At 45.2% G+C, this 25,586-nt stretch overlaps 1 protein-coding gene across 2 annotated transcripts in view; it reads right to left on the bottom strand.

Annotated features, from left to right (window-relative positions):
* SMOC2 (SPARC related modular calcium binding 2) overlaps nucleotides 1-25,586 on the bottom strand; it is a 126,094-nt gene that overhangs the window by 24,842 nt on the left and 75,666 nt on the right. For both annotated transcript variants that reach the window (XM_080941947.1, XM_080941948.1), the window contains exons 8-9: nucleotides 9,210-9,396; nucleotides 3,340-3,422 (exon numbers count right to left, since the gene is read on the bottom strand). In XM_080941947.1, coding sequence (XP_080798073.1) covers nucleotides 3,340-3,422; nucleotides 9,210-9,396 — 270 coding nt within the window. The remainder of the gene's footprint in view (nucleotides 1-3,339; nucleotides 3,423-9,209; nucleotides 9,397-25,586) is intronic.

Genomic DNA, 25,586 nt, shown 5'->3' with positions numbered 1-25,586 from the left:
GCTCGGTTGGTAGAGCACTTGCCTAACATGCACCAGTCGCCCGGGTTCAGTCCTCTGCAGAGCTACAGTACACACCTGTAACTCTAGCCCTCAGGAGGTAGAGGCAGGAGGACTGGGAGTTCAAAGGTCTCCCCCAACTATGTCGGGAGTTGCTAGAGGCCAGTGTAGGCTTCATGAGGTCTCCACAAAAACAGAAATGAAGGAAGAGATTGATGCTAATTGAAGTCAACCAATATTTCTCAGTGCCAGTTTGCCAAAGGATAGCAAGAGGAAGAAACTCGAATCCCTATTCTATCATATCTCATGGCCTATATGCCGATGAGAGGGAGTTTGGGGGGGGGTGGGTCTCCCCAAAAGGAACTTGTGAGGGACAGGAAAAAGGCAAAAAGAGTAGGTCAACACCTTCAACTGGTATCTCATGCCCTGTGTACATGGGAGTACCCCAGACAGGTGTATGCTGATGGAGGGGGGTGTGGGTTCCCTGGAAGGTACGTCCTGGAGGAAGAAAGAAACAAATCTCCAATAAAGATCACACTGAATTCTTCACAAATAGCTCTTTAGTCTCAAGAGACTGTGAGGGTAGGAGGAGTGGTCTGGGTGGAGGAAGGGGGTGGGCACGGTGTTCAGACTACCCATGAGTTATTTTTAGATCTCTTTAAAAAAGTATGTTTAGTTATGTTTGTGTGTGGCTATTCACACATGGATGCAGGGACATCAGATTGCCCTGGAGACAGAATAACGGTGTGAGGCACAGATGTGAGTGCTGGGAACCAAAGCCAGGTCCTCAACAAGAGCAGTACCTGTTACTGACCACTGGTCTATCTCCCTAGGCACTCCGCACAAGGTACTTTAATTAGGAGCAAAAGAAGAGAGATTTGCCAAAGGGGAAAAGCAGAGTGTGTGACTATTTTATGTTTCTATTAACCCAGTTTTTACTTTTCTCAAAGCCACCATAAGGCAACCTGTAATGAGAGAACTTTGAGGAACCACCTCTCTCCACATACAGCCTGATGCTGGACTCCAAAGACTAAGTCAGCTGTTGCTATCATCTGGTGTGAGAAAACAGGCTAGGACAGCAAGCAGTGCCCTGCTGCTTGGTATGGGAGTTGAAGGCTGCTGATCTGGAAGAAAGCAGCATGGAACCGAAAGCATCTTCACAGAAGAAAACTCACCCCTCAGTCTTTGTCTCATGAGCTTCACCTATCAGGTGGCTTCTGGGTTACTGTGGAAATAAGTTTCTCCTTCTCACAAGAAGAGTCTGCGTCCTGGAGTTAATTTAAGACTTTCCTAGATTTCTCTCCTAATAAGGTTAATAATTTCCAACTAATGAAAGCCATTAAGTGGGCGTGAGTAGCACCCTCCCAAAAATTTTGGGACTGTAGAATAGCTGATCTCCCCAAGGTTAGGACTGAGGGATGGTAAAACCCAGTGGTCCTTCCCCCTTGTGCCAGCAAAGCTCAGTGGCTGCCTTGACTCTACATGAGTTCTCTTCTATGTGCTGAGTGTTGGCTCCTCTGAGTAACTTCTTCTGACCTTCAGACAGATCAAACAATATCATGCCCTGTTCTCCGTAGTGATGACCACTGGTTCTCGCCAAATTACTTACAGCCCCAGTCTTTGAATCAAGAACAGTCGCCACCTGAAGTAGGAAATCCCACCATGAAAGAAGCAAAAGAAAGCCTCACTGGACAGTAATGTGTGGTGTTCAGAGGGAGAAAGCCACAGTGCTTAGAAGTCATAGGGCATTGTATTAATAATCCTAAGTCTTGGGCTCTTCAAGGTAGGCATTGGGAGCAAAAAACATGGTAAAATTAAATAAGATATGGTAAGGCCTAGTCAAATCCAGCAGGCGTATTGCTTTGAAGAAACCATATTGTCCACCGATACAAAAAGTCTAATCTCAGTCAACATGCTGACAGAAGCTATTAACTAATGCTTGTGATGGAAAAGCAAGAGAAGCAGAAATTCCAGGATATCCTCAGGTGCATGGGAGGTGAAATCCAGCAGAGTCTACAAAAGCAATTGCCTCAAAAGAAAATTTGATTTAGCTACTGTGGGAAAGTACTCTGGTTCAGAAAGCTTCTGGACCAGCTGAGAGGTCTCTAAGACCATAACATCCATATAAAAAGGTCCAAGGCAGGGTGCCTATGCCAGATTCACCCTGAACTTCATCCTCTCTGTCTCAATCCCTGTCCCAGGAAGCAGGAAGCAAGAAGCTATCCACAGATAGGAATTTTGTCCTTAAGATGAGGTCACCTGCAGGTTCCTGAACCTATGGGTGGGCAGGGAGTAAGAGCCAGCAGAAAGCCTTGGTCAAGATGATCAGTTCAGGAGGGAAGATCCTTCCCAATAACCATGATGGGAACTATGGCTGCTTCCCCACAGCAGGGCTAGGCCAGCTGCTCTTCTGCAGTAAGCATGCTCATATGGTGTTATTGGGTCATAAAGAAACATGGATATGTTATCTTTTTTTGTTTATACATAAGAAAACGCTGATTTCTTTTAAAATTACCCATTTTATCAATACAGTTCAAAATCTGAAGGAAGTGCAGAGAATTACCACAGGAAGACTCTCCTGATTAGAGAAGACCAGACCAACCTTCCCAGGCATGGAGGTTTCTACAGCGTAGGCTGTCAGAGCCTGGGGACTCTGGTGGAGCATTTGCAGTCTGCAGACATTTAAAGGAAAACAACCAGATAGAACCAAGTAGAGAGCTTCTTCCATGCATGGTTTCTATGGTATGGAGTTCACCCGTGACGTCATTGTAAAGCAAGGCCTTTGTTCCTCACTCATAGACAGACACTTGTATGCCTTTGGAGAAAGCAAACACCCAACGAGCATCTTCCAGCAAAAACACCTTTCTGATTCATTTGTAAGTCTAAATCTACTCTCTGTTTAATCTCAAACAGTCCTTGCAGTTGAGTTCACTTGGTGTACAGACGGACTTGTGGTTATTAAAGACTACAGCCAGCTTCAGATGCCAGTTCAGTGAAGAGTCCTGTCTAGGTGCTGATACCCCACCAAGCGAAGCCTTGCAGAAACTCCAAAAGGGCTGTTTTTGAGGAGGGGTTTGACAGGGGGTTCTCATTAGGGACAATTTTTCTCTCTTTCCTCACATGTCTGGCTACGGACTGGTGGCCCTTTCTACGTCACCAAATTTGAGTTAGCTCTGAGGTCAGTGTGTCTTATGTGTCTCTTCCATGGGCTCCCATGTCTGCTGGGATTCAGGTTCTTGGAGGAGCTACAAGACACAGGGTCCATCAGGCTTCCCCATCCTACATTACATGATGTTCTCAGTGGTCATCAAGATGCCTGACCCCATGGGATTCTGTACTCACCCTGCAGTGGCCTGTTCTTGTACAGGTCCCGGGCCTTCGCTGGGTGAGCTCGGGCTGTGTTGTCACACTTGGGCTGTTCATACCTAGGAGCAAGGGAGACAGATGATAAGACAGAAGAGTAGGGTTGAGGGCCTGAGTTGGAGTTGTCTTCAGTTTTTCACATCTAACAAGTTATCGCTCCCTCCCTCCCTGACACCCCCCCCCCAAGTTTCATAAGCTCTACCATTGTATCACATCCTGGTGATTTAATTCCTCGGTGGCTTGACCAATCATTCCTAGATCAACTTATATCCACAGTCATCATACAAAGAGGACTTGCAGCTCAACATACATGGTCAGGCTCGCCCCTTTGATCTGGTTAAGAGAGTCTTGTATGGTGGTTTCTAAACACCCACACCCTGCCCTCCATCTTCTACTTTGTGCCCTTTATGAAAAGCAAGTATTCTTCTCGGCTGTCTCTTGGGGTGTTTTCGAATGTGTGGGAGTGAGGACGGCTGGGTATGAATGGCACAAGGGTTTGCCGCCTGGCTACCTTCAGAAAGAAGCCAAGGTCTCAGAAAGAACTTGGACCCTAAAGTTATGTCATTTCAAGACTAACTACTTTTCAGTCCAACCCATGGAGCTACAGAAATTTGGCCAAACATCTAAAGAGAAAAGAGAAAGAAAGAAGAAAGGAAGGAGGGAGCATGCCATGGGTTTTTACTGGGTGTTAGTAGCAGGCCTAGGGAGGTCTGCCCATGCCTTCTGCCTGGAGGTACTTGCTGCCTGAATGTTTCTGGTCCAAGCCCAGATGTACCTCTGGTGCTGCTCCTTGAAACTCCCTAGCCCTAGCCTATGTGAGTGCTGAAGTGGAGTCCTGTACCAGAGACCACTGACTTTCATGCACCCTTTTACTGTGAAGTCAAGGAATGGGGTTGCCTCTGAAAGGACTAGGTGTGAGGAACAGGAGAGCCCATTCCAGTGAGGTGGGGTCTCAGCCTCCCATTAGGTATCTATAACAACCTAGCCTGCTGACTTGTACCATCTAATGGAAGGTGTGACCCATGGTCCAGCCTTCCCTCCCAGCTACAAGCAGATGCCAGCCTTCAACACTGACTGAGTCTGTTTCCCACAGTTATAACCCGTTATAATCGTCAAGTCTCATTCATTGACCTCACTGTGGAGGCTTTCTCAGGGACTGGGGTGCTGAGGAGACGGACAGGAGGTGCTCCCTCGTAGAGCACTATATAGACTAATGGAGCACTAGCTGGGAAAGGAGAAAGGAAGGTTGGATATAACAGAAGTACATATAAATAGAATGATCTAGGTCCCAGGGCTGCAAACCTTCAGTCAGGAAATGGCAAAATTCTACAGGACCCTTCTCCTTCCCTGGCTGCTTCCCTTTCCACTCACAGGAAGGGTTATAAGAGCACACTTATTCAGCTTCGTTATTCGTCACTGAGATGTTTTCCTACCATAGAAAAGAGAAGAAAATGGAATTTCTCATCATGAAGCACTCCTTAAACTCTTCTAAAACTGGGCATAGTGGTATGCCCCAGTAGTCCCAGAACTCAGGAAGTAGAAACAGGACAGGAAGTCTGGACAGTGACGTCAGGGTTAAGCATGAAAACTCGTGCCACAGAAATCCAACAACCTAAATTCAATTCCCAAAATCCACTGTGGGAGGAGAAAACTGATTCCAGAAAGCTGTTTGTCTTCTTAGCTCCATATGCATGATGTTCTCTTCTCCTCTTCTCCCCTCTCCTCTCCTTCCCCTCCTCTTTTCCTTCCTCCCCCCCCCCCCCACACACTATTTTAAAAGACAGATTAAGGTACCTTTGTCTATCAAGTGGGTTTGAGTCTAGCCTTAGTTGTATGGGATCTTATCTCACAAAACCAATGGCAATACGATATGCTATAACATGATGATGATGGTGATGATGATGATGATGATGATGATGATAAATGACACAGATTTGACACCAGAGAAATCAACGCCCTCTTTCTACAAACTTCACATCTTTGAAAATGTTGTTTCCAAAATTAGAGTCCCAATGCACCCTCCCAAACAGCCGAACTACCACACCCTTCCTGAAAGTCACTAGACTATATTCTTTGAGAATTCAGAGACTCAGTGCCAGACAGCATGCAACATCCACTACCACAGGGCAGTGGAGGAACCCCTACTCAGGTGACCTCTGCTGTCCTGGACCATGTCTGAGGGTTAGGGGTAAGGTGAGCTGTCATCTACACACAGCGACCTACCACCTACAGAGAGGTGAGCATGTGTCTCCACTCCTAACTGATGGTGTAGAACCCCAAACCAGCAGTCCCATGATATGTGAGCCCTGGCCTATCCTACAGTGTCAGAAAGCAGAGCTTTATTTACAGGGTCTGTGTGGTCCACATGGTCCAAGAGCCAGGTCCACAAACCTGTCCCAACTCATTTCATCTCTGCTCTAACTCGGGGCTGAGCTATCTTGAACCTTCAGCGGTACTGAAAGTTGAAGAGCACACTTAAGTAACTGTGTTCTGCACGTCTGAGAGAGCGTGGAGAAAGGCCGGCGCAGAAACGGTAACCTAGAGCGGAGCTTGTGGCTTTACCAAAGTGAGTTTGGCTGCAAAAGCCTTTGTTCTCTCAACAGCACTTACTTCACAAAGGAAGAAGAAGAAGAAGGAAAAAAAAAAAAAAAAGAAGGTTGCCTGGCTGTGTCTGCCCATCAGATACAAGGCTTGCCCATGGAGAAGTGCAATTTCACGCCCACATGGCCACATGCACGTGGCCACTGTGCAGAGCCCCGGGGTCAGCGTGGAGGCTGTCTCATGGCGAATGGTGTCAGACTGCAGTAGTGGGCAGGTGGACAAAGCCTGAGCCAGCCCTTGCTAAGGTGAAAGGGCCGTTTGTTCTACCACTAATGGAGCAACTGGCAGGCAGCCGACATAGGGAATCCAATAGCCTTCCCCGAGCCCTTGCTACTACTGGACAGCAGCCAGGTAGAAATCTGCCACTCCTCCAGCCTCGGTGCCACCGGGCCTGACAGCAGGGCCTTGCAGGTATGCCCTAGCCCCATGTAAGACCATAGGAAATATGGTCAGAATGGGAAGGGGGCAGGGGAACCTGCGAGATCGACCATCCCAACCTCCTGTCTGATCCAGAGGGTGGACATCACAGTGTTGTGATTTTGACTCAAGTCCACAACAGAAGCACCTTATTCCTGTGTGGCACATGTTAACATCTCAGAGGTCACAACCAGCCACTCTGCTACTGTGTACCCTAAGTCCCTGTTCTTGACCAATGCCCTCCAGATTAATCGTCATCTAAAACGCTTCCTCATGCAGACTTAGCCATGGGCCCATTCTGTCACCACCCCCTTCCTCCAAGAAGCCCTGGTGTTCACCCTCCACATTCACAGAGTCCCCGTCCTACCGCACTATGCCCGAGACACCAAGGACATTCAAATCATTCTGGTATTTACTGACAGGGAATGGAAGGAAAAAAAGCCAGGACATGTTCTCATCACTACTGCGCAAGTGTGACAATGCCAGCCAGCTCTGTCCATCGGGGCTCTTGTGGGAGGTCTGATCCTAGACCTGAGTCTGAAAGCTCTGCTCTCTGCATTGTTTTCCCTGATCTGGCTCATGCCACCTCTGCCCTGCAGGTTTATCTTTCCTGTTGTAGGACTGTAAGGTGCTACAGGCGACATCATCTCTTTCCTTCAGAAAGCAGAGTTTATTAGACTCGAACCTCGCCTTTCCCTAGTGCTTAATGAAGGAACCTTAGTAACTGTATCTCTTCTCTGGCCAGGCTGGTGTCAGCCTAGGGATGAGACTGAAATTGAGCATGTCAATCAGTCCTGAGGGAAGGGTATGCTTACTGTCAAAAAGAGAAATTGCCTTGGATCTGAAGATATTGTTCAGCAGCTAAGCACACCAGCTGCTCCTCCAGAGGCTAAGGGTTCAATTCCTAGGATCCACATGTATCACAACTATCTATATCTTCATTCTAAAGGATCTAAATTGTCTGCCTTTTGTTTGGTGGATGGAAGAAAGTGTGATGCAGACAAAGATGGCCATCTCAAAAAGATGAACAGTCCTCTCAGCTGGGTTCAGGTTGAATCCTTTCCTGAACCTTGGGGAGGACAGTTCTCCATCAGAAAACAAACAAACAAACAAACATGGAAGCAAGGACCTAAGGTTATCCCTTTTGGACAGAAACCTGGGGAAAGTCTTCACAGAGAAATCAGAGTGCCTGGCTTTCTACTCAGCTGCAACCTAAACTGTGCTCGGGTTCTTCGGGAGTAGATTTACAAATGCTGATCTCACCATTTCGGAGCCATCTGGAGGAGTGCTGGGTTTGACTGTGTAAGGATTTTCGTTAGCCAGCTCAGAACACATCTGCCAGGGCTGCTTCTTCTCTATGATAGAAGTGTGCACGGAGCCAAGCCAGCAGCTGGCAGGAGTCAGCTGGTGCCCCTGGTGATGCACCATGAAGGAACCAGAGGCTCAAGTATGTAGGAAGCTCACCCCCAAGGAAGGCTGCTCAGATACGCCTATCTACCTACAGACAGGACAATGGGTTACCATCGAAAACCCAGCAACAGTAGAGGTTGCAGCTCAGCCATGCCAGGTGTGCTTACTTCCAAACCTAAGGCTGCTCAATGGTCCAGCTTCAGCTCTGCTTTTTGGGTCAATGGAAATACACCTTCCTCCAGTGTCTTGAGAACGGGATGGTGTTGACTACTAGAATCAGCTTTGATGTCTTGGCATTGTTACAATATTCTAACCAGGACCTCCAAGGAAGATGGCTTCAGTCAGGCTAGACAACGGCTGGGAAGAGTTGGACTTGGCCCTGATGAAGCGACATCTGAGCAACTGTGCTTTGCTTCTGCCCTTGAGCTCTGTGCTGACCAGTGCCTTCTACTGAGCTCTAGTTGTAACACTAGAATAATTGGGGGAATCATTTAGGGAACATTTCAGTGCTCATCCAAGCACCTGGGGTGAAATTAGAGAGCAAAGCCAGCAACTCTGAGGGAAAAGACGTTTGCATATTTGTAATTCTGAGGGAGGGGCAATCAAAGTCATAAGGTTTTGTCAAATGGCTATGGACAGGTGTCCAACAAGCACACACACCTAGTCAGGAACACAGCCACCACCTGTGACACGAGTCATGTGTACTAACTCTTGCCGGTATTCGAGGAGAACATAATTGTTCAAACTGACAGAAAACAAACAAACCATAAATAATGTCGATCACTCTTGCCTTACACATTCTTCTTTCTCTCTCCCTCCCCTTCTCTCTTTTAGATATACACTGATGCTTTACCTGTGCAGTTGTCTATATAATGCCATATCTCCTGGAACTGGAGTTACAGACAGTTGTAAGCTGCCATGTGGGTGCTGGGAATCAAACCCACATTCTCTCTCTCTGAAAGAGCAGCCAGTGTTCTTAACCACTGAGCCCTCTCTCCAGCCCCGATTCATTCTTCTTTTTAAATGATAATTTCTAGATGCAAATATTTACATTCTATAGAAAGCTATTTGAGGCATTTGGCTTCCCTGGCTTCTTAAATATTTAACCTTTCTACCTAAAGCCAGCACCAAGAAGGAATCCAAACGTTCTTTCCTAGTGTTGACCCTTCTCTGCTTCATACTTGATGACTCATGATTCCTAACAGTAAGCTTTCCCTCGCATGGCCAGAACAACTCTTCTTAAGCAGTGGGAGCACAGAGAGCAGAGGATGGAGTTCCTGTGTGACAGTCACACTCAGACTGTGACACTGAGTTTAACAAAAGCTAAGCCCATAGTAGAAAGAATCTTGGGGCTGGGTTCCACTTTGCTGGCTCTCTAATCCAACCATCTCTTCTCCGGGTCCCAAAGGGATGCAATTTACCTTGTGGAGGTCCCAGGGATGGGCCGCCCAGTGTCGACCAGCACACACCAGCAGTATCCAGTCGATGGGTGGCATTGCACTGGCTTGTAGAGGCCACCATGTGCACACTCGGGAATCACTACATTGTCATTCTTGGGCTGCTTGGCTTCCTCAAGAGCCGACTGGTGCTCCTGATCACAGGAGGATGCTGCAGGGGTAGGAAGAAACAGGTAGTGAGCAGACACATGGAGCCAGCATCAGCACTGGAGTCCAGTGATCAGTCACAGCTAAATGATGCTGTGTGCCCACCAGCAGTACAGTGAGAACCAGGCCTAAGAACAGACAAGTGACCCCCTCCTACCTCCTCAGCCACATATTGTGAGGCTGAGATGTTTACGGGACAGGACAAGAATATGTTATTCTTTACAGGTGCCCATACTGTGTGCCGCTTAGCCCATGATCCCCGAGAAACACTGCTATTAATAAGCACTGCCTTCCATAAAGGCCATATCTTCTCAGGCTAGAGCCTTGGTTTCTTCTTTGTCTTTAACCACCACTAGTTTATAGCCAAGGGACATCTGCCAAAAGACAGATAAACTGGTGTACACACACACACACACAAACACACACACACACACACACACACACATCACCTTAGATTGGCCACATATAGTCTCAATCAGACAGAAGAGAGCAGGGAAAGGCTCCAGTTAAGTCACATACACCACACATAAGAAAAAACCTTCACAACTTGGTTCAAAAGGACAACTGAAGCTTTCTCTGAAGGCACCGTCTATGGTCACAAGGGGCTCATGAACACTGTGATGTCAGGAAAGACACCAGAAAGCTGATAAGAAAGGGTTTGTGTCTCTGTGCTGCCCAAGTTCCAGGCAGCAGATGTGGTACAAAGGGCGGAGCCTGGTCCAGGTAATGCTCTTAAGACCAGGAGATTGCAGATACAAACTGGAATCTGACTGCTTTGTAAATGTCTGATGTCACTTCCCTTATTGCCCTGGTGCTAAAAGAAAACTTGGCATTCACTACATGTGCATTAAGGCCTCTGGATGCAATAAATAATAGTTATAAAGCCACATAATTAAATGCGGTTTATATATTTCTAAAGGCCACAGCATTATGTGTATTAACTGTAACCCGTATAGCTTGATGATACTTCCATGTTGCTATTGAGGACTACTGAACAAGGAAGAAGAAAGATAAACTAAACATCCAGCCAGACAGACATCATGGAGGATAAACTCGGCGTGTGGGGATTGCTCAACTCTTGCAACTGAAGGCAAAAAAGAAATTAAGAAACTGGGCCTTGGCTGACATTCTATGATTTGTCATATAACCTGCACTTTCTGCGTATATTCTATGAACAGCTAACACTGAAATGCACCTCAGATTGCTGAATACTTGACAAAGCTTTTACCCAACGATCACCAGAAGGCTGGCATGAAACACAAAGCAACTATCGCTGGCCTTTCTTCTCAAATCTGCTACAGCTGTGAAAGCCATTCAGGGACGCCAAGCAACACAAGGGGTCAGGCAGACAGTTGACACCGTGGAGCCATTTGGCCCATTTGGCCCATCAGCCCGAGAGTAAACGGAACAGACTGTGGGAACAGAGACCGAGCTGCACAAGGTAGTTCCTCAGTGCGGCCCTCCTCACATTTCTTAAGGCTTGGTTGGCACTTTTTCAAAATCTTATTAGGTCATAGAATGTACAGTGTGATTATCTGGCCACAAAATATGTTTGGTGCTCCATTCCAAGGACATACTGTACCTATGGAAAAGGGAATGGAAAACTTTTAAAATGTCCCTAGGAGAAATTTATGTCACATTTGAAAGTTCCTCGTAAACAGAACAAAACTGATTGAATTAAAGGAAACTCTAAAATTTGTTGTACACATTGTAAAATACCAAAGCCACTCTGCGTTGGCAGATGACATCCTGTTCGTATGAATGTCAGGATAGGGAAGATGTCTGGCCCAGCCTTGACCATCTGCTTGCATTTGGGAATTCAAGGCTACTGGAAAGATGGAATCACATTCTCTTATAGGGTAAGCCACAGAGAAGGCGGAGGGTGCTTTAGAGAGTGAGTAAGGCCTTCATGAATAGAAAGCAAAGCAAGAGGCAATTCATACTGTAGTCATGACCCTGTCCTAGCACCTCCTAGGCCCTGTCCACTTCGGAGATCTGCACAGGCCACCGGGGCTCCAGGGACACAGAGAACACACTGTAAAGTCAGCACAGTGTTAAAGGTAAGGTTCATCACGTTTAATTAGTCCAGGAAAAGTCTGTTTCCTCTCCGCTTCTATCTTTTTATTTGTTTCAAAGGTGAATCTAAAGAAGAAATCGATTACAGCTGATTTTCAAAGTGAAAAGGCTGCTTTTCATTTTATTATTTAACCTGATTAATTCTTCCCCAAAATAGACTAAGCACAAATGGAGAAGGGTTGGGAAAGAATGGAGGAGGAAGTGGAATCCAAGTTAGGATCTGCCTGTCCATGAGACTTAGGATAGGTGTGTGTGTGTGTGTGTGTGTGTGTGTGTGTGTGTGTGTGTGTGTGTCTGTGTGTGTGTGTGTGTGTCTGTGTGTGTGTGTGTGTCTGTGTGTGTGTATCTGTGTGTGTGTCTGTGTGTGTGTCTGTGTGTGTGTCTGTGTGTGTGTGTGTCTGTGTGTGTGTGTCTGTGTGTGTGTGTCTGTGTGTGCACACATATGCATGTGTACCTGTGTGAGAGTGTGTCTGTGTTTGTGCATGTGTGCCTACGTGTGTTTCAGTGTAAATGTATGTCTCCAAATCACACATCAAAACCTTCATCTCTAAGGCGATGGAACGAGATCGGTGGGGTGATTAGTCACAGGGCAGAGCCCAGAGCTGGTCAGAGGGAGCTCATCTGTTTGTCCTCACATGTGAAGATACCTCAAGAAGGTGTCATTCACATACAAGAAGATAGGTCTTCAGAAGCCGAATGTATCTGTACCTTGAAGATGGATTTATGGGCTTCCCAGACTGTAGAAAATAGTCTTGGGTTGTTTCTAACAGACTTCTTCCATGAAACTTTGTAAATTGGCTGTAGCAGAAAAAGACACAGCAGACTTCATGAAAGGAGCAGCCAAAAGAGGATTTACTGTCTCCCAAAAATGGAGAGGCTGTAGAAAGAACATCATGGGCAACACTCCAGAACCCTGCCAGAGGTCATCAGGGCACTGTGCCCCAAGAGCAGGCCTATGCACCAGAACCCTGCCAGAGGTCATCAGGGCACTGTGCCCCAAGAGCAGGCCCATGCACCTGCTCAAGGGCAGCCCGTAGGCTGACAAGATGAGGTGACTTGATTTTATTGAGGTGAATAACCTCATTACTGAAATGGCAAAACTTGGAAAACTGGAAATGTAAAAAGATGTGTCTAAGAGGAAGGACATATTCTTTAAATGTCCACAGTTGACATCATGGAGAAGTGGCCTTTCTTTAACATTCTATGAGAGGTCACAGGCAAGGCAACAGAGTCAAAGGAAAAAGTAATCAAGACTGCAATGAAAGAAACAAAAATGTCTTTAAGCACACATAACACTATTGTAAATATAAAATATCCTAAGACATCCATAAAGAGAAAACGCCAATGAATGTACAAAATTGTTCATATTTTATATACTGTGAATATATAATTGCAAAAACAAAGACAATTAAATGTCATTTGTGATAACATCAAGACTAAAATACTTAGAAATAAATCCATAATGAGTGGTATGAGATATTTTTAAATGCCATTACTAAACACAAAATTTAATTGAATCAATAGAAAGGTACAGAATGTAGGTGAATAGCAAGATGTTATGAGCATTAACACTTATATCATTACAAAATCAAGTTTTCTAAATTAACTAGTGGCTGTAACATATTTCATATCAAAATCCAGATTTCAGTGGAAAATAACATGTGGACTCCAAAATTAACATGGGAATTCCAAAGACTTAAACAGCGTCTGAAGCCTTGCTCCAAGGTTCCAGGGCCATGTTTGAAAAGCAGATATTAAACCAACAGCCAGTCGGTGGATGTGACAGCTAAGTAGAGGGGAGAAGGCTGTCCACCAGCACTGGTGCTGACAAGGGACGAGAGCTACTCACAGGGAAGTATAATGTTTCCCAAGAAATGACAGAATGTCAGAAGGGATCCACGCCAATTAAAGAAAATAGAGCCATGAGGCCAAGTGTGAGACAAGAGAGATATGAATATCAAACCTGCAATATACCAGCCCAAATCAGACATTAGGAGGCCCCTGCCGTGTCCTTGGGAAGACTAACCACAGAAGAAAAACTGAGCAAATCAGACTTCATTAAAAAGTAAAAGGCAACCACAGATGGAGAAACATTCCTAGCACACGTTTGCCAAAGACCCCAGCTCTTCCCTTCAATAAAACTGCAAACAACCCAGTCGAAACTCATGGAGACTTCAGAAAGCAAACCATGAACTGAACAATAAACACCAAACGAGAAGCCATTATGAAAATAGTGACTACAGCCACACAGAGATGTCACATGTTTGTATGGTCCAAATTAGAAACATGTACACCAAATGCTGGTGGGCAGTATAGGACCCGGAACCTCGAAAAGCCTCCTCACAGCAGACCACTCTCTCATTCCTATCCAAGAGAAAGTAAGCACACATTCAAGAAATGAACAACGAAGAGATGAATTTGCTTCACACTCCTGACCTGCTTTTTAAAACTGCCTGTCTTTGAACATATTTGAAACTGTGAAAAAATGCACAGAAAAAGAATGTTGCATGCAATAACACAAAGTTTATGTATATATCACAGAGAGGGAAGACTGAGTCAAGACCAAATCTCAAAACCATTGTGCTAAGGTTTATAAGGACACCTCCGAAATGAACGGACACTCTCTTATGTCCATATGTAAGAAAGACTAAAGAAGTAAAGAATCATGGGTGGGCTCAAAGCAGCAGACATCCCCATGGGGAGGCTCTCCAGGGTTATGTAGCAGTGTCCATTGTGGGTAGTAAGGCACAGGATCAGGCTTTCCAAAAGCATGTGTGTCTTCCAGGGTACCTACCCCACAATCTCCTCTTCCACCCCATAAGTAATTCTACACTTGAAATTAAACAGTTTGTTATTCAGGAAGTCCTAAAGTTTCTTTTCCTGTTCTAGCGTTTCTCACAGTGGGCAGCACCTCACTTTTGATGACGCAGAATAGCCACGAAGGATAAAGCTGCCTGCCCAGCACGCAATCCATGTGCACACCCACTCTTGCTTTGCGTTCTTCTGAGACGACAAGCTGTTCCCCTTCACCACACTCTACTCCCTATGAACTGTGGCGTACCAACAGGGCATGAATGCCATCGTCTCCAGGTTTGCACACTCACTGTATGTAGGATGACACTGAGAATCCCAGGGTGCTGGTTTTATTAGAGAAAGATTTTCATTAAGAAGTAAAAAGGAGAGCATTAGAGGGTCGTTCCTATTCAGTTATGTGTCCAGAGGACTTGGATTAAAGCCGATGTAAAATCACACCAAGAGAAGGTCTAACTGAAATATAATTTTGTTTCCTCTGGACTTGGTCCCACAGTCTGGGAGGCCAGAATTCTCAACTCCTGGGCTTCCATGATGACCCCCTAAAGTCCTGCTACCACTAGCTAGCCTCATCTCCACTCCTGCGCCCCCCACAAACAAAAACTGTGTGCAAACCTGTACTTGCAGCTTGCTTGCTACTCTGATGTATGTGGACTGGCTTATTTACCTACTGTGACCCACGCCAGAGACCTGGTAGCTGTCACCACCACAGGTCGGAAGGCCAGAAGTGCCCTACATCTTTGCCTGAGCCCACACTGCTTCCTGTAGTACACTGTGGGCATCCCCCTATACTTTGACTTGTTTTCACGGAATGCCTGCTCCTTTATTTTAGGAGTAAATCACAAGCTTGATCTCTCCTCGCCATTTGCACGGGTTCTGCATGTACTCACGGATCTGGATTCTCTTCCTTACTGGGCATCTTTGAGCAGCACAAGTGTCCTTCACACAGCCAGCAGCTGTCGAGGCATGTTTGCAGTATGAGGCCTACACGGGCTCAGCACCACCTGTGCAGACACCTGACTATTGGCCCTCTACCATTACTTTGAGAAGTTCACTCAGTGAAGGGTTGGAAACATAAGAACCAAGTTTGCAAATACTCTCACCCTCCAACAGAAAGCCTGCATAGGAAATATAGAAAAATAAACTTCCAGACTGGGGGTAATAATAGCCCATGCCAGCTACACAGGAATACTGCCGCGTCTGCAGTTACCCACCATGTATGTCAGGGGGTAGGATCCAAGTCTTCCAGGCATCTTCATGTCTTCCTAAGACATTTTTCTGGACTCCTAGAGAATGTTTCGTTTGCCTCCAGGACTTGCATCTGGAAGCATCTTCTCCCTCTTTGGTTGTGTGCAATTCCTGCACACATCACAGGTGAGGGGGTTGATCTGGGCAATGGTGGAACAGCAACGGACACAGGCAGGGTGTTTGGGGAGGGCAGCGTGGGTGGGAACGGAAATATACAGGAAGGTTCACGGCAAGGCTGCAGGGAGGCAGGTCATAGGTGGGCTCAGGTTGGGCTCAGCCAATGTGTGCATGAAAGCCCAGTATCAATCACCTCTCTCACACTGACTTGGTTTTCTACCTCGTGACCATTACTAACTGTGAGTGCTCATTAACTCATGACTTGTGCCATGGTGGCACCACCAACACCCAGTGACCTCAGAGAAAGGCGCCAGCAGGAAGCCCATAGAACATCAGCACTGCTGAGACTACCCACTTCCTGCCCAGGTTTCTGACCCACAGGTCTGGGGGAGGTGAGGCCCCATAATTTGAGTTTCTGAGGAGCCCTGAGATCACGCTGAAATCAGCAGTGTTTTCGTGCTGTGGGCTTTTCTTTTTTTCCCGTAGAATGATTACAGTGCTTAATTTTTACACAGGCTGTCCTCATCAGTCATGGGATCTCTTGTGGTTCTCTTTCCAATTATACAAAACCTATATGAAATGATCAAAGAAGCTAAGGGGAAACAAGGAATTCAGGACTGGATTTGCTAGTAATGACATAGGAGAGTGAGCAGGGTAAAAGAGGTGCCCAGAAAACTTGGATTGGACAGTGTAAATTTACTTGAATGTTCACCAAAAAAAAAAAAAAAAAAAAAAAAAAAAAAAAAAAAAAAGCCAAAAACGGGCTCACAGTGTTTGCCTTTGCCTGTGCTCAGGATGTGATTATGATTGTCAGTAAAGTATAACCCTGGGGGAGTCACATAATATATTACATTAAAGACAAGGTCATTGCTATCATAATCAACACACAAGGCAGGACAGTACTAAGCACACATGTGCTCGTTGTAACCCTCAGGACAGAAGGAGGTGTGGGTTAGAACCCTGGATTCCATTAGTGAGAAGGCCCAGGTCCCCACAAGGCTGGCATCCTGCAGGAGAGGCATAGAACTAGGAAATTGATGTGGGTGTACAATCCTAGGATAGAGCCGAACTGCCAACACCTCACTACCCAAGAGCACCCCTTCAAAGACGAACTAGGCAAAGTGCTACACTTGCACCCAAAAGTATACTTTTATAAATAAATAAATAGAAAGATAAATAAATAAATAAAAGTTTGGACTAAATAGTTAGATCCAGGTTCACTAGACACAAAAATAGAGCTGACGTGGCTCAGCAAATAGGCTGTACCACAAAGCATTGATTCTGGACCGTGAAAGAGGAAAAGATGGGTCGTGCCAAGCCAAAGAGACAGACTTTCTATACTTTCTATAATGTTCATAGATACCCTGAGTGTGAGCAGCTACTGAACTGCAGTCCCTTCCCCTGATCGCCTTCTAGTGACTCCCGTGTGTTCTCAAGTCTGCCAAGGAAATGCCACAGTGAAACCCCATTGTCCCTGTGTCTAGCAAAAGACCCTCTGTTGAAAACCCTTTGTGCTCCCACCCCTCAGGGGTATCACACCAATGTCGAAGCGAGAGTCTGAGAGACTCTTAAAGCCTGACTCCTCATGGTGTTTGCCAATCCCACCCCTCTCTAGTCAAGTTCCTCTCAGAGGTCCTGCAGACTTCAGCAGCACTGTCTGTTCTGCCATGGTTACCCAGGAAAGTCTCAACAAGTGAGTCAGGCTCTGAGCCTTCCTTCCGTCCCAGGACTCTTTGGAGTTAGCAAGAAGAGCATCAAATTGCTTAAGAAGAGGAAATGCTATTTGAAAATTCCATGGAACTGGGAAATTGGATCTATCTGAAAAAAGTTAAGGAAGAGAGTGGTTTTGTTTTGTTATCCAGGGACTTACAAACTAAGTCTGAACATCTTCTGTTTCATTCAAACATCCACCATTGACCAATAGATTCACCTACAGCAGTGACTGCTAGCAGATCAGACAGTGGCTCAGCCTCTGAGAAGTCTTACCTCTCTAAAGCAGTGGCTTTGAAAAATGATGCAAGGGGCTAATGAGATGGCTCGGTGGGTGGTGGCATTTGCTGAGAAGCCTGACTGAGCTGAACCCCATGACCCATGTAGTGGAAGGAGAGAACCCACTCTGGTAAGTTGTGCCCTCAACTACATATTCATGTCCTGGCATAAGTGTGTCCTCTGCACTCATGCACACACACACACACACACACACACACACACACACACACACGAGGGGGGGAGGGAGTGGGAGCACTCCTCCAAGGCCTCTGCATCAGCTCCTGCCTCCAGGATTCTGTCCTGCATGACTTCCTGTCCTGACTTCCTTTGGTAATGAACAGTGACAGAGACATCTAAGTCAAAACAAACCTTTTTCTCCCCAACTTGCTTTTGCTCATGGTGTTTCATCACAGCAACAGAAACCCTAAGACACTATAATACCACACAACACCAACAAACACTCCCTGAAACACCTCGGCTCAGACTCAAGACTGCCGTATGTCAGAAATGACCTTACACATATTTTTGACATTTTTACCATGTATTTATGAGAAACAATATTCAACACTAACAATGGTAAAATCGAAATATTGATCATCTCAGAAAAGTACTAAGATGTTCTACATTCCACAATATCAAATGTTCAGCCAAGATTCTAAGTAAAACGAAACAAGGAAGCCCACGGCACTAGTATGCAAGTTTTTTTATCTTTAATAAATAGTAAAATCATATTCATATCAAAGAATAGTGCTAAAATAAATTTCAGCATGACTAATTAATAACATAGCAAATTTGTAAATGTTTTATTTTAATTTCTGATTTATATACATACACACATATATATAGTATACACATACATATATACCTTGGGTCATGTCTCTTGAGTGGAGTATAAGGAACCCTGGCAAAGAGAGAGCAAAGTGGGCTAGTGACTCACAGTGGGGCAGTCTGACTTTCAGACACAGCAGGCCATAAGCATGGATAAGCTGGTAAGTTGAACTACAACGCACCCAAAACATCTGTTCATAGAAAGATGCTATAAAGGAGATGAAAGAAGCCACATGGCACATCCTTGACTTAGAAAGATCACTTAAATAAGTAAATAACTCAGTTAAAAATTTGAATAGACACCTCGCAGGGGAATGCACCCAGATGTGAAAGTGAACCTCAAGAATTTTCTTGGGCTTCAAAGCTGTCAGGGGCGTCACAGTTAAAATGATTAGGATATACAGTCACACCCCCCATGAAAACAACTGAAGAACAAAGGCTGACAGTACCAAACAGAGGTGAGGCATGGACTATGGGACTAACACCCTGACTTAGCTACCTTTTAACTGGACTTACAGTTCCAGAGGGTTGCAGTTTATGGAAGCAATGAGAGGACACAGAGGAAACCTTTCTCACCCAAACCACCACACCCCATATCTGGTCCACGGAGGCTCACGGACACATCATAATGCAAGGTTTTAGTCCAACTTCCAAAGTAGCCATAGTCCACAGTTTCTGTACCTTTAAAAAGCCTAAAATCCAAAGTCTCTTTGGAGATTTGAGGCAATCCCTTAATTGTAACACCCCCATAAAATCAAAAGGCAAAGCACATACTTCTAGACATACATGGCATAGAATATACATTACCATACCTAAAAGGAGAAATGAAGGCATGGTGAGTCAATATTGGACTAAAGCAAGACAGAAACCCAGCAGGGCAAGCTCCAACCCTATAGCTCTGTGTCTCTGTCACAGGGCTCAGATGGCTTTGCCACTCTAGACCAAAGTCCCAAAGTCTTCAGTATTCGTCAAAAAACAAAGATAAACAAACAAAAACCACCACCATAGTCAGGTCTATCTATCATGAACAATGTCAAGTTTATCTATCATGGATAATGTCAGGTCTATCATGGATAATGTCAGGTCTATCATGGATAATGTCAGGTCTATCTATCATGGATAATGTGATAAAATACTATGACCAAAGCAACGGATAAAAGATGGAGTTTAACCGGGCTTGTGTCACAGAGGTTGAGAGTCTATCAAGGCAGAGTAAAGGCACAGAAGTAGATGCCTTCAGCATCATCCAAGGGCTCACATCTTGATACAAAAGCAGGAGACAGACAGTGGGGGTGGCATGAGCCTTTCCCAAGTCCTTCTCCTGTGACACACCTCTTCCACAAGTGCACATCTCCTTACTCCTCCCAAACAGTTCCACCCACTAGGAACCAAGTATTTAAACACATGAGCCTCATTCAAACCATTACAGTCACCAGGTAAGTGGGATTTCAGAATGCTGTGTCTATTAGAGGAAACAAAGCCAAAGACATCCATTAAAATTCTGTATCAAAACAAGTAGCCAGGTCATGTGAATATAAATCTGTACAGACTTGGATATGAACACTTATAGCTGATTAAATCACAATTGCCCCAAATGGAAAGAACTAAGACAGCAACAAGTCAGAAGGTGAACAGTTAAAACAGTGAATATCCCCACAACAGAATAGTTAACGCTAAAAACATGAATTATCATGAAAAAGTGGTACTGAGAAACTTTACTGCACATTTATAAATGTAAGAGGCCATGTCCTGTCAAACAGTGAGGATGGCAGGCAGACCACAGGTGCCTGGTAGCCATGAGGTATGGACAGGTACAGCGTAGAGGACAAGGCAGTAAAGCCATGATGAACCACCATGCACCATCGCTATGTACTTCCAGAGAGATGTTCAAATGAACAGTGGGTAACTCACAGTAGCACCCAGCGTCACAAGTCAGTGTGACTACACGGCATGTCAAAGTACATGTTAGCTCTGGGGACATGGAACACAGACAGTGGGGGAGGCCAGTGGTTCTGTTCTCAGGTCAATGTGTCTAAATAGCTAAAGCTGCCTACAAAATGAAGTATGTACAGTATAAAAATAAATTAGTCCATACCTAAAAGAGGAGTCCTGCTCAGCCCTGCCTTGAAACTCACGTTTGGGCATAGGTACTGTTTTTTTGGGGGGGGGGTGCGTGTGTGTGTGTGTGTGTGTGTGTGTGTGTGTTTGTATGTCCCTGTCTGTTTTTATGTGTGTATGTGTGTGTTTGTGTATGTGTGTGTGTCTATGTCTGTTTGTGTGTGTTTATGTGTGTATGTTTCTGTCTGTGTGTGTCTCTGTGTATATACATTTGCGGTGTGTGTGTTTTCTCTTTCCCCAAACTATTAATTTTGATTCAGTCACATGTAAAAGTGGCTGAAATTGTGACAGGATATTCTAGAAACCCCACAGACTTTCAGTGCTGCCTGAGGTGACTGTAGAATATCAGTATGGATTTATAAATAATGACAAAAAACCCAGAAAGTCAAAGGTACTGAGTTTTAAACAGCAAATCAAGAAACATAGAAAAATATCTTAAGTAATTTATAAAATTAGTAAAGTGATTTGCAAGCAAGTATTATATTTGCTGTACTGGTTTGTTTGTTAGTTAGTTTCATTTTAAAAATTCTCTTCTAAAATAACGTATTTTTTTCCTTGGGTCAGAGTCATGACAAAACAAAACAAAATCACAATTATTTCTAAGTTTTCAAGCAAAAGAGAAAAATGTCTTCGAACTGAGAGGATTGGAAAACTTTGCTCTCAAGATGAGTTCAGAAGGTTTGGGCAGAAATACAGAGGTGAGAGGAGCAGGCTATAGGCAGAATTTCTTAATGGGGCCCTGGGTCTCCTCCTTCAGTTCGAGTTCCCATGATGCTTCTCTCGGGTGACTAGACATGCATGCCAAGTTTGCACAGACCAACTCTGCTTTGTGTGACAAGATGCTAATAAACTGCATTTAATAGTTTAGCTAAATGCTTCCATTTACAAAGCATTAATAGGGGATGCAATAATCCACGGGTGTAGAAATTAAAGGAGCCTACTGCAAGAGCATGCCTTAAAACCTCAAGGACTCCCTTTCCTGTGTAGCCTCATTTCCTGTGCACTGTGCATACATGAGACACTTGGAGCCTGGGCCTCAGTGTTTACAGCTGCAGTCAAGGAAGAGGAGAATATGCCCTGGGGAACAAGGGGACATGGGAAAGAAACATCCTTCTGGCAGAAGTGCCAGCCAGACATGCTACTGTGGTTTCCTAAAACACACGTACATTTTCTTAGTTTATTAGCACAGTTTTATACTTGGCTGGTTTTCATAAAAGAAGCTAACAAGCACTGTTGGTGAGCAGCAGTCTTTTATACATAGGACCTGTGGCTAGAAAACCATGGCTAAATTCACGGGAATTCTTGCTTTTAGCAAGGTTTGCTATCTACAATGGAAATCTGTATAAAGAACTTTCAGAGCTCGGCCAGCAGACAAGATTGACGGCCCTCTCACCTGCTACTCAAACTCATTCTTACTTAGGAGACATTCTGGATCTTGACACCAGGACTACAAGTATGTGACAGCAAGAACTAGGGTTCCATGGTGAACCCCAGCTCTATGCTAATCTTCTACTCAAGCTTGAGTCGCCCCAATAGCAATGATTTGGATGTGTGTCCCCTAAAATTCATACATTGAACCATCTTATAGGAGAGAGTTAGAGACAGGACATTCCAATTCAGAATTAACCAAGTTCTCCATATGTCCCGATTGGAAAGAAAGAGGGACACCTAGGATTCGCAGAGGGGCATCCCTGTGAGGAGGCAGAAAAGTTCTGTTGCAAGTCAAAGAAGATCTGTAAGAAAGACCGCCTCTGACAGTTCGGCTGCCTGGACTCAGCCCTAGGTCAGGCTGTTGTGGAGAAATCCCCTCTCTTTAAGCCCAGTGGCCGGGCTATCTATGGTATTCCATCAGAACAGCCAAGACAAAATAATAAACAGTATTAAAATTTACTTCTGAAGAGTGCTCAAGGAATGCTTTTTCCAAGCTCCTAAGCCCCAGAAGAGCTAAACAAAGTTTTGGGAACATCATGGTGCCCTCACTTCCAGGCAGCTTTGTCAGATCAAAGCAAGGTGAAGGAGAACTCCAAGGGAAAGAAGCACCATCCATGGTAGGGTGACCCATGCAGCACACCCATTAGTAAATGGCAGCCTTGCTATTTCTGTCACTCACAATTAACCTGCTGACACCACGGTTAATCCATTACAGCAAGGGAGGAAGCTGACCAGGGGACTTCCTGGATTCATCCCAAAGTCTATGCTCAAGGGTAAACTCAGCATCACAGGTTTTTATAAAACAGAAACCAGCTTCCCCACATTGATGACAGAACAAGGGACCTGACAAGAAATGAAAAGAAAAACCAAGTGTATAATCCATTCCCAAAGAAACCATCAGGCTTCAAAAAAGCCTCTACTCAAGGAAGCACAAAGGCAACTCATAACAGGGTGAACTGGATGCTTAAGCTGTGTCAGACCTGTACCCAGAATGCATCGGCCTTGCTCTCAGAGCCTTCCAAAGAGCCATGTTATGCTTCATACCCAGTGTGCATATGGAAAACATTTAAATGTATTTCCAACTTCACACCAGTAATAGTGAATTTGTGTTTGTGTTCTTGGTGGTCCATAAATTTTAACATTGACTTCCAACAGAGACACACACACACACACACACACAGAGAGAGAGAGAGAGAGAGAGACAGAGAGACAGAGAGAGAGAGACAGAGAGACAGAGAGAGAGAGACAGAGAGACAGAGAGACAGAGAGAGACAGAGAGAGGCAGAGAGAGACAGCGAGACAGAGAGACAGAGAGAGAAGGCTTAAAATGAGCCAGATGCTAAGAGGCCATGTATTTCTCTGGAACTCTGTAAAAGGTAGGTTAGGTGAGGAAAATCTAGTAGCTTCTACCAGCATCTGCAGAAGACTACAAGAGGCTACATTCTCTGTCAGGATCCCATGGTGAGATGCTGCCGCAGCCCAGAGCTAATCATTGTTTGTGCTTCCCAAGGCCTGGAGGACACTAAGCCCCAGTAGCTCTGGTGGTTGTCAGGAAAGAGGCCTCAGCTCGGTTGCACTGCTTAGGAGATTGAGCATGCCACCTCAGTCTTTGAAGTCCAAGAACTCCCATGCACGTCCGGAAACTGCTGTTTTCTGACCTTCATTGAGACTTCGCAATGCACCACTTCCGTATCAGAAAGAAGCCTGTCATTCTTCTGTGTTCTGTGAGGAGGATCACAGGGCCTGGCTTGTATAGTATGCCATGAGAATACTGTCTCTTTTCAGTTAGTTCTCCTGCACAAAGCTCCTTTTCTGGGTCCAGGGGTTTCTTCCAGAGCCAGAAGCCCCTACTTTGTATCTGCCAGAGCCAGAACTCACCTCTGACAACAGCCAGGCAGCAGAGAAACACTGGCAGAAAACACATGTTTAAGGCAGGTACATTCAGAGCTTGGCACAGCCCAGTCCTCTGTCAGCCTGGGCTACCCCACCCCCTATCCTCCCACACCCAGCCATCTTTGGAAATCTGCACATCTCCTCTGCCAAAAACAGCAGGAGGAACTTACATTCCAGGTTGCACCAGCAACCTGATGGCGAATTGGACTTCATTTCTCTTCGTAGAATAAATTCAAATGTGCTTCTCTACCTGGTGACGCATCAGTGTGTTTCCAAGCAGCCTAGCCCAGGGCCCATGTGATCTCACTGCCCCTTTTTTTCCAACTTTGGAGCTTTGAATACTCTAATCATTTACAGTTTGATTGAAGATTGAAATCTGAGAGTTAAGCACGTTTGAAATTAGCATGCCCCTCCCCCACGTGGTTAGGAAAACTAAATCAACTCCATCGTGTACATTTTTAAGCAGGATAATGAACATTTCAAAAATCATGCATGGTTACAGCTACACTTAATGGGAGCTATGTAATTTATAGATTTTGATCTCTTCAAATGACCAAAGCTTTATAACTTAAGAGTCTAAATGGTATTTTGATGGTTTTATAAGGTTGCTTTTGAAAAAAAAAAAGGAAAAACCTAGAAGTTACAAAATGAAATGTAATTCATATTATCTTCCCCCAGGGTATGCAATTTAGCTTGATTTAAAGCAGAATTAGAAGATAATTATCTCTTGGCATTAATTTTAATATGTGCAATAAAGCAAAAGTTATCAATACCGAATAAGGCACAATTTTTTTCCACTGAGGGGGTCCCATAAAACAACAGGACATGGTGACCATCAAGGGTGTGCTCTTGGACATAAGCCAAAGAAGTGTTTAACCGTTGAGGAGGAACAGGCAGAGGAAAGGGGAGGAGGTGTCCAAAGATGACACAAGCCAGGCCTCTGTGTTTCCTCCAGCTTATGCAAAACCCAGAAAGACAGCAAAAGGTTGGCGAGCCTACGTTCAGCAGTCTGCATCGAAACAGGCAAGGCTGTGAGCAGGGAGCACTGTACCCTGTGTGCAGGGAGCACTCTGCCCTGTGTGCAGGGAGCACTCTCCCCTGGAGGTCTACAGAAACTCAGTGTTGGGCTCTAGAGCTGCTGGAAGAGCTAGGAACAGAGAGAAAAAACAGATACTCCACATCTCCACTCTGCATTTAAAAACAAACAAGGCAGGGAGACATCCAGTGCCCAGATCCTCTACTGCATACTGCGAGTAGGAGTAAGGTCCAACTGTTGACGCAGGAGCTGCCACCAGGAGCCCTTCAGTGGTATAGGTGAGGGCCAGTCCTTGGCTAGTGCCCAGGCAGGACTGCATGCAAGTGACTGGGACTGAAACCACAAGCCCTCAGAACCCACCCTTGAACTAGTATCAGGTGACCATGGACTCTGCTTACCATTGCTCCTCTACTGCAGGCTGTAACTGTAGCCTTTCAGAGCTTCCAGGTAGGAGGGACTATGGAGAGCTCTTGTTACTCTATAGAGCAAAGCCTGCCTTACCTTAAAAAGCATCAATAGGCCATCCCGACAGAGAGGGGAGTCATACCACCTCCCCCCTCTCAGGGCTAGCAGAGGGAATGACTTTAGATGCTGCGGTCCATGGGCTCCATTCTGACCCTGGCAAGTACCACTTGGTGGCTGATTTG

The sequence above is a fragment of the Micromys minutus genome (assembly GCF_963924665.1).
Source record: "Micromys minutus genome assembly, chromosome: 30".
NCBI classification, from domain to species: domain Eukaryota; kingdom Metazoa; phylum Chordata; class Mammalia; order Rodentia; family Muridae; genus Micromys; species Micromys minutus.
This window is presented reverse-complemented; position numbering and strand designations above follow the sequence as displayed.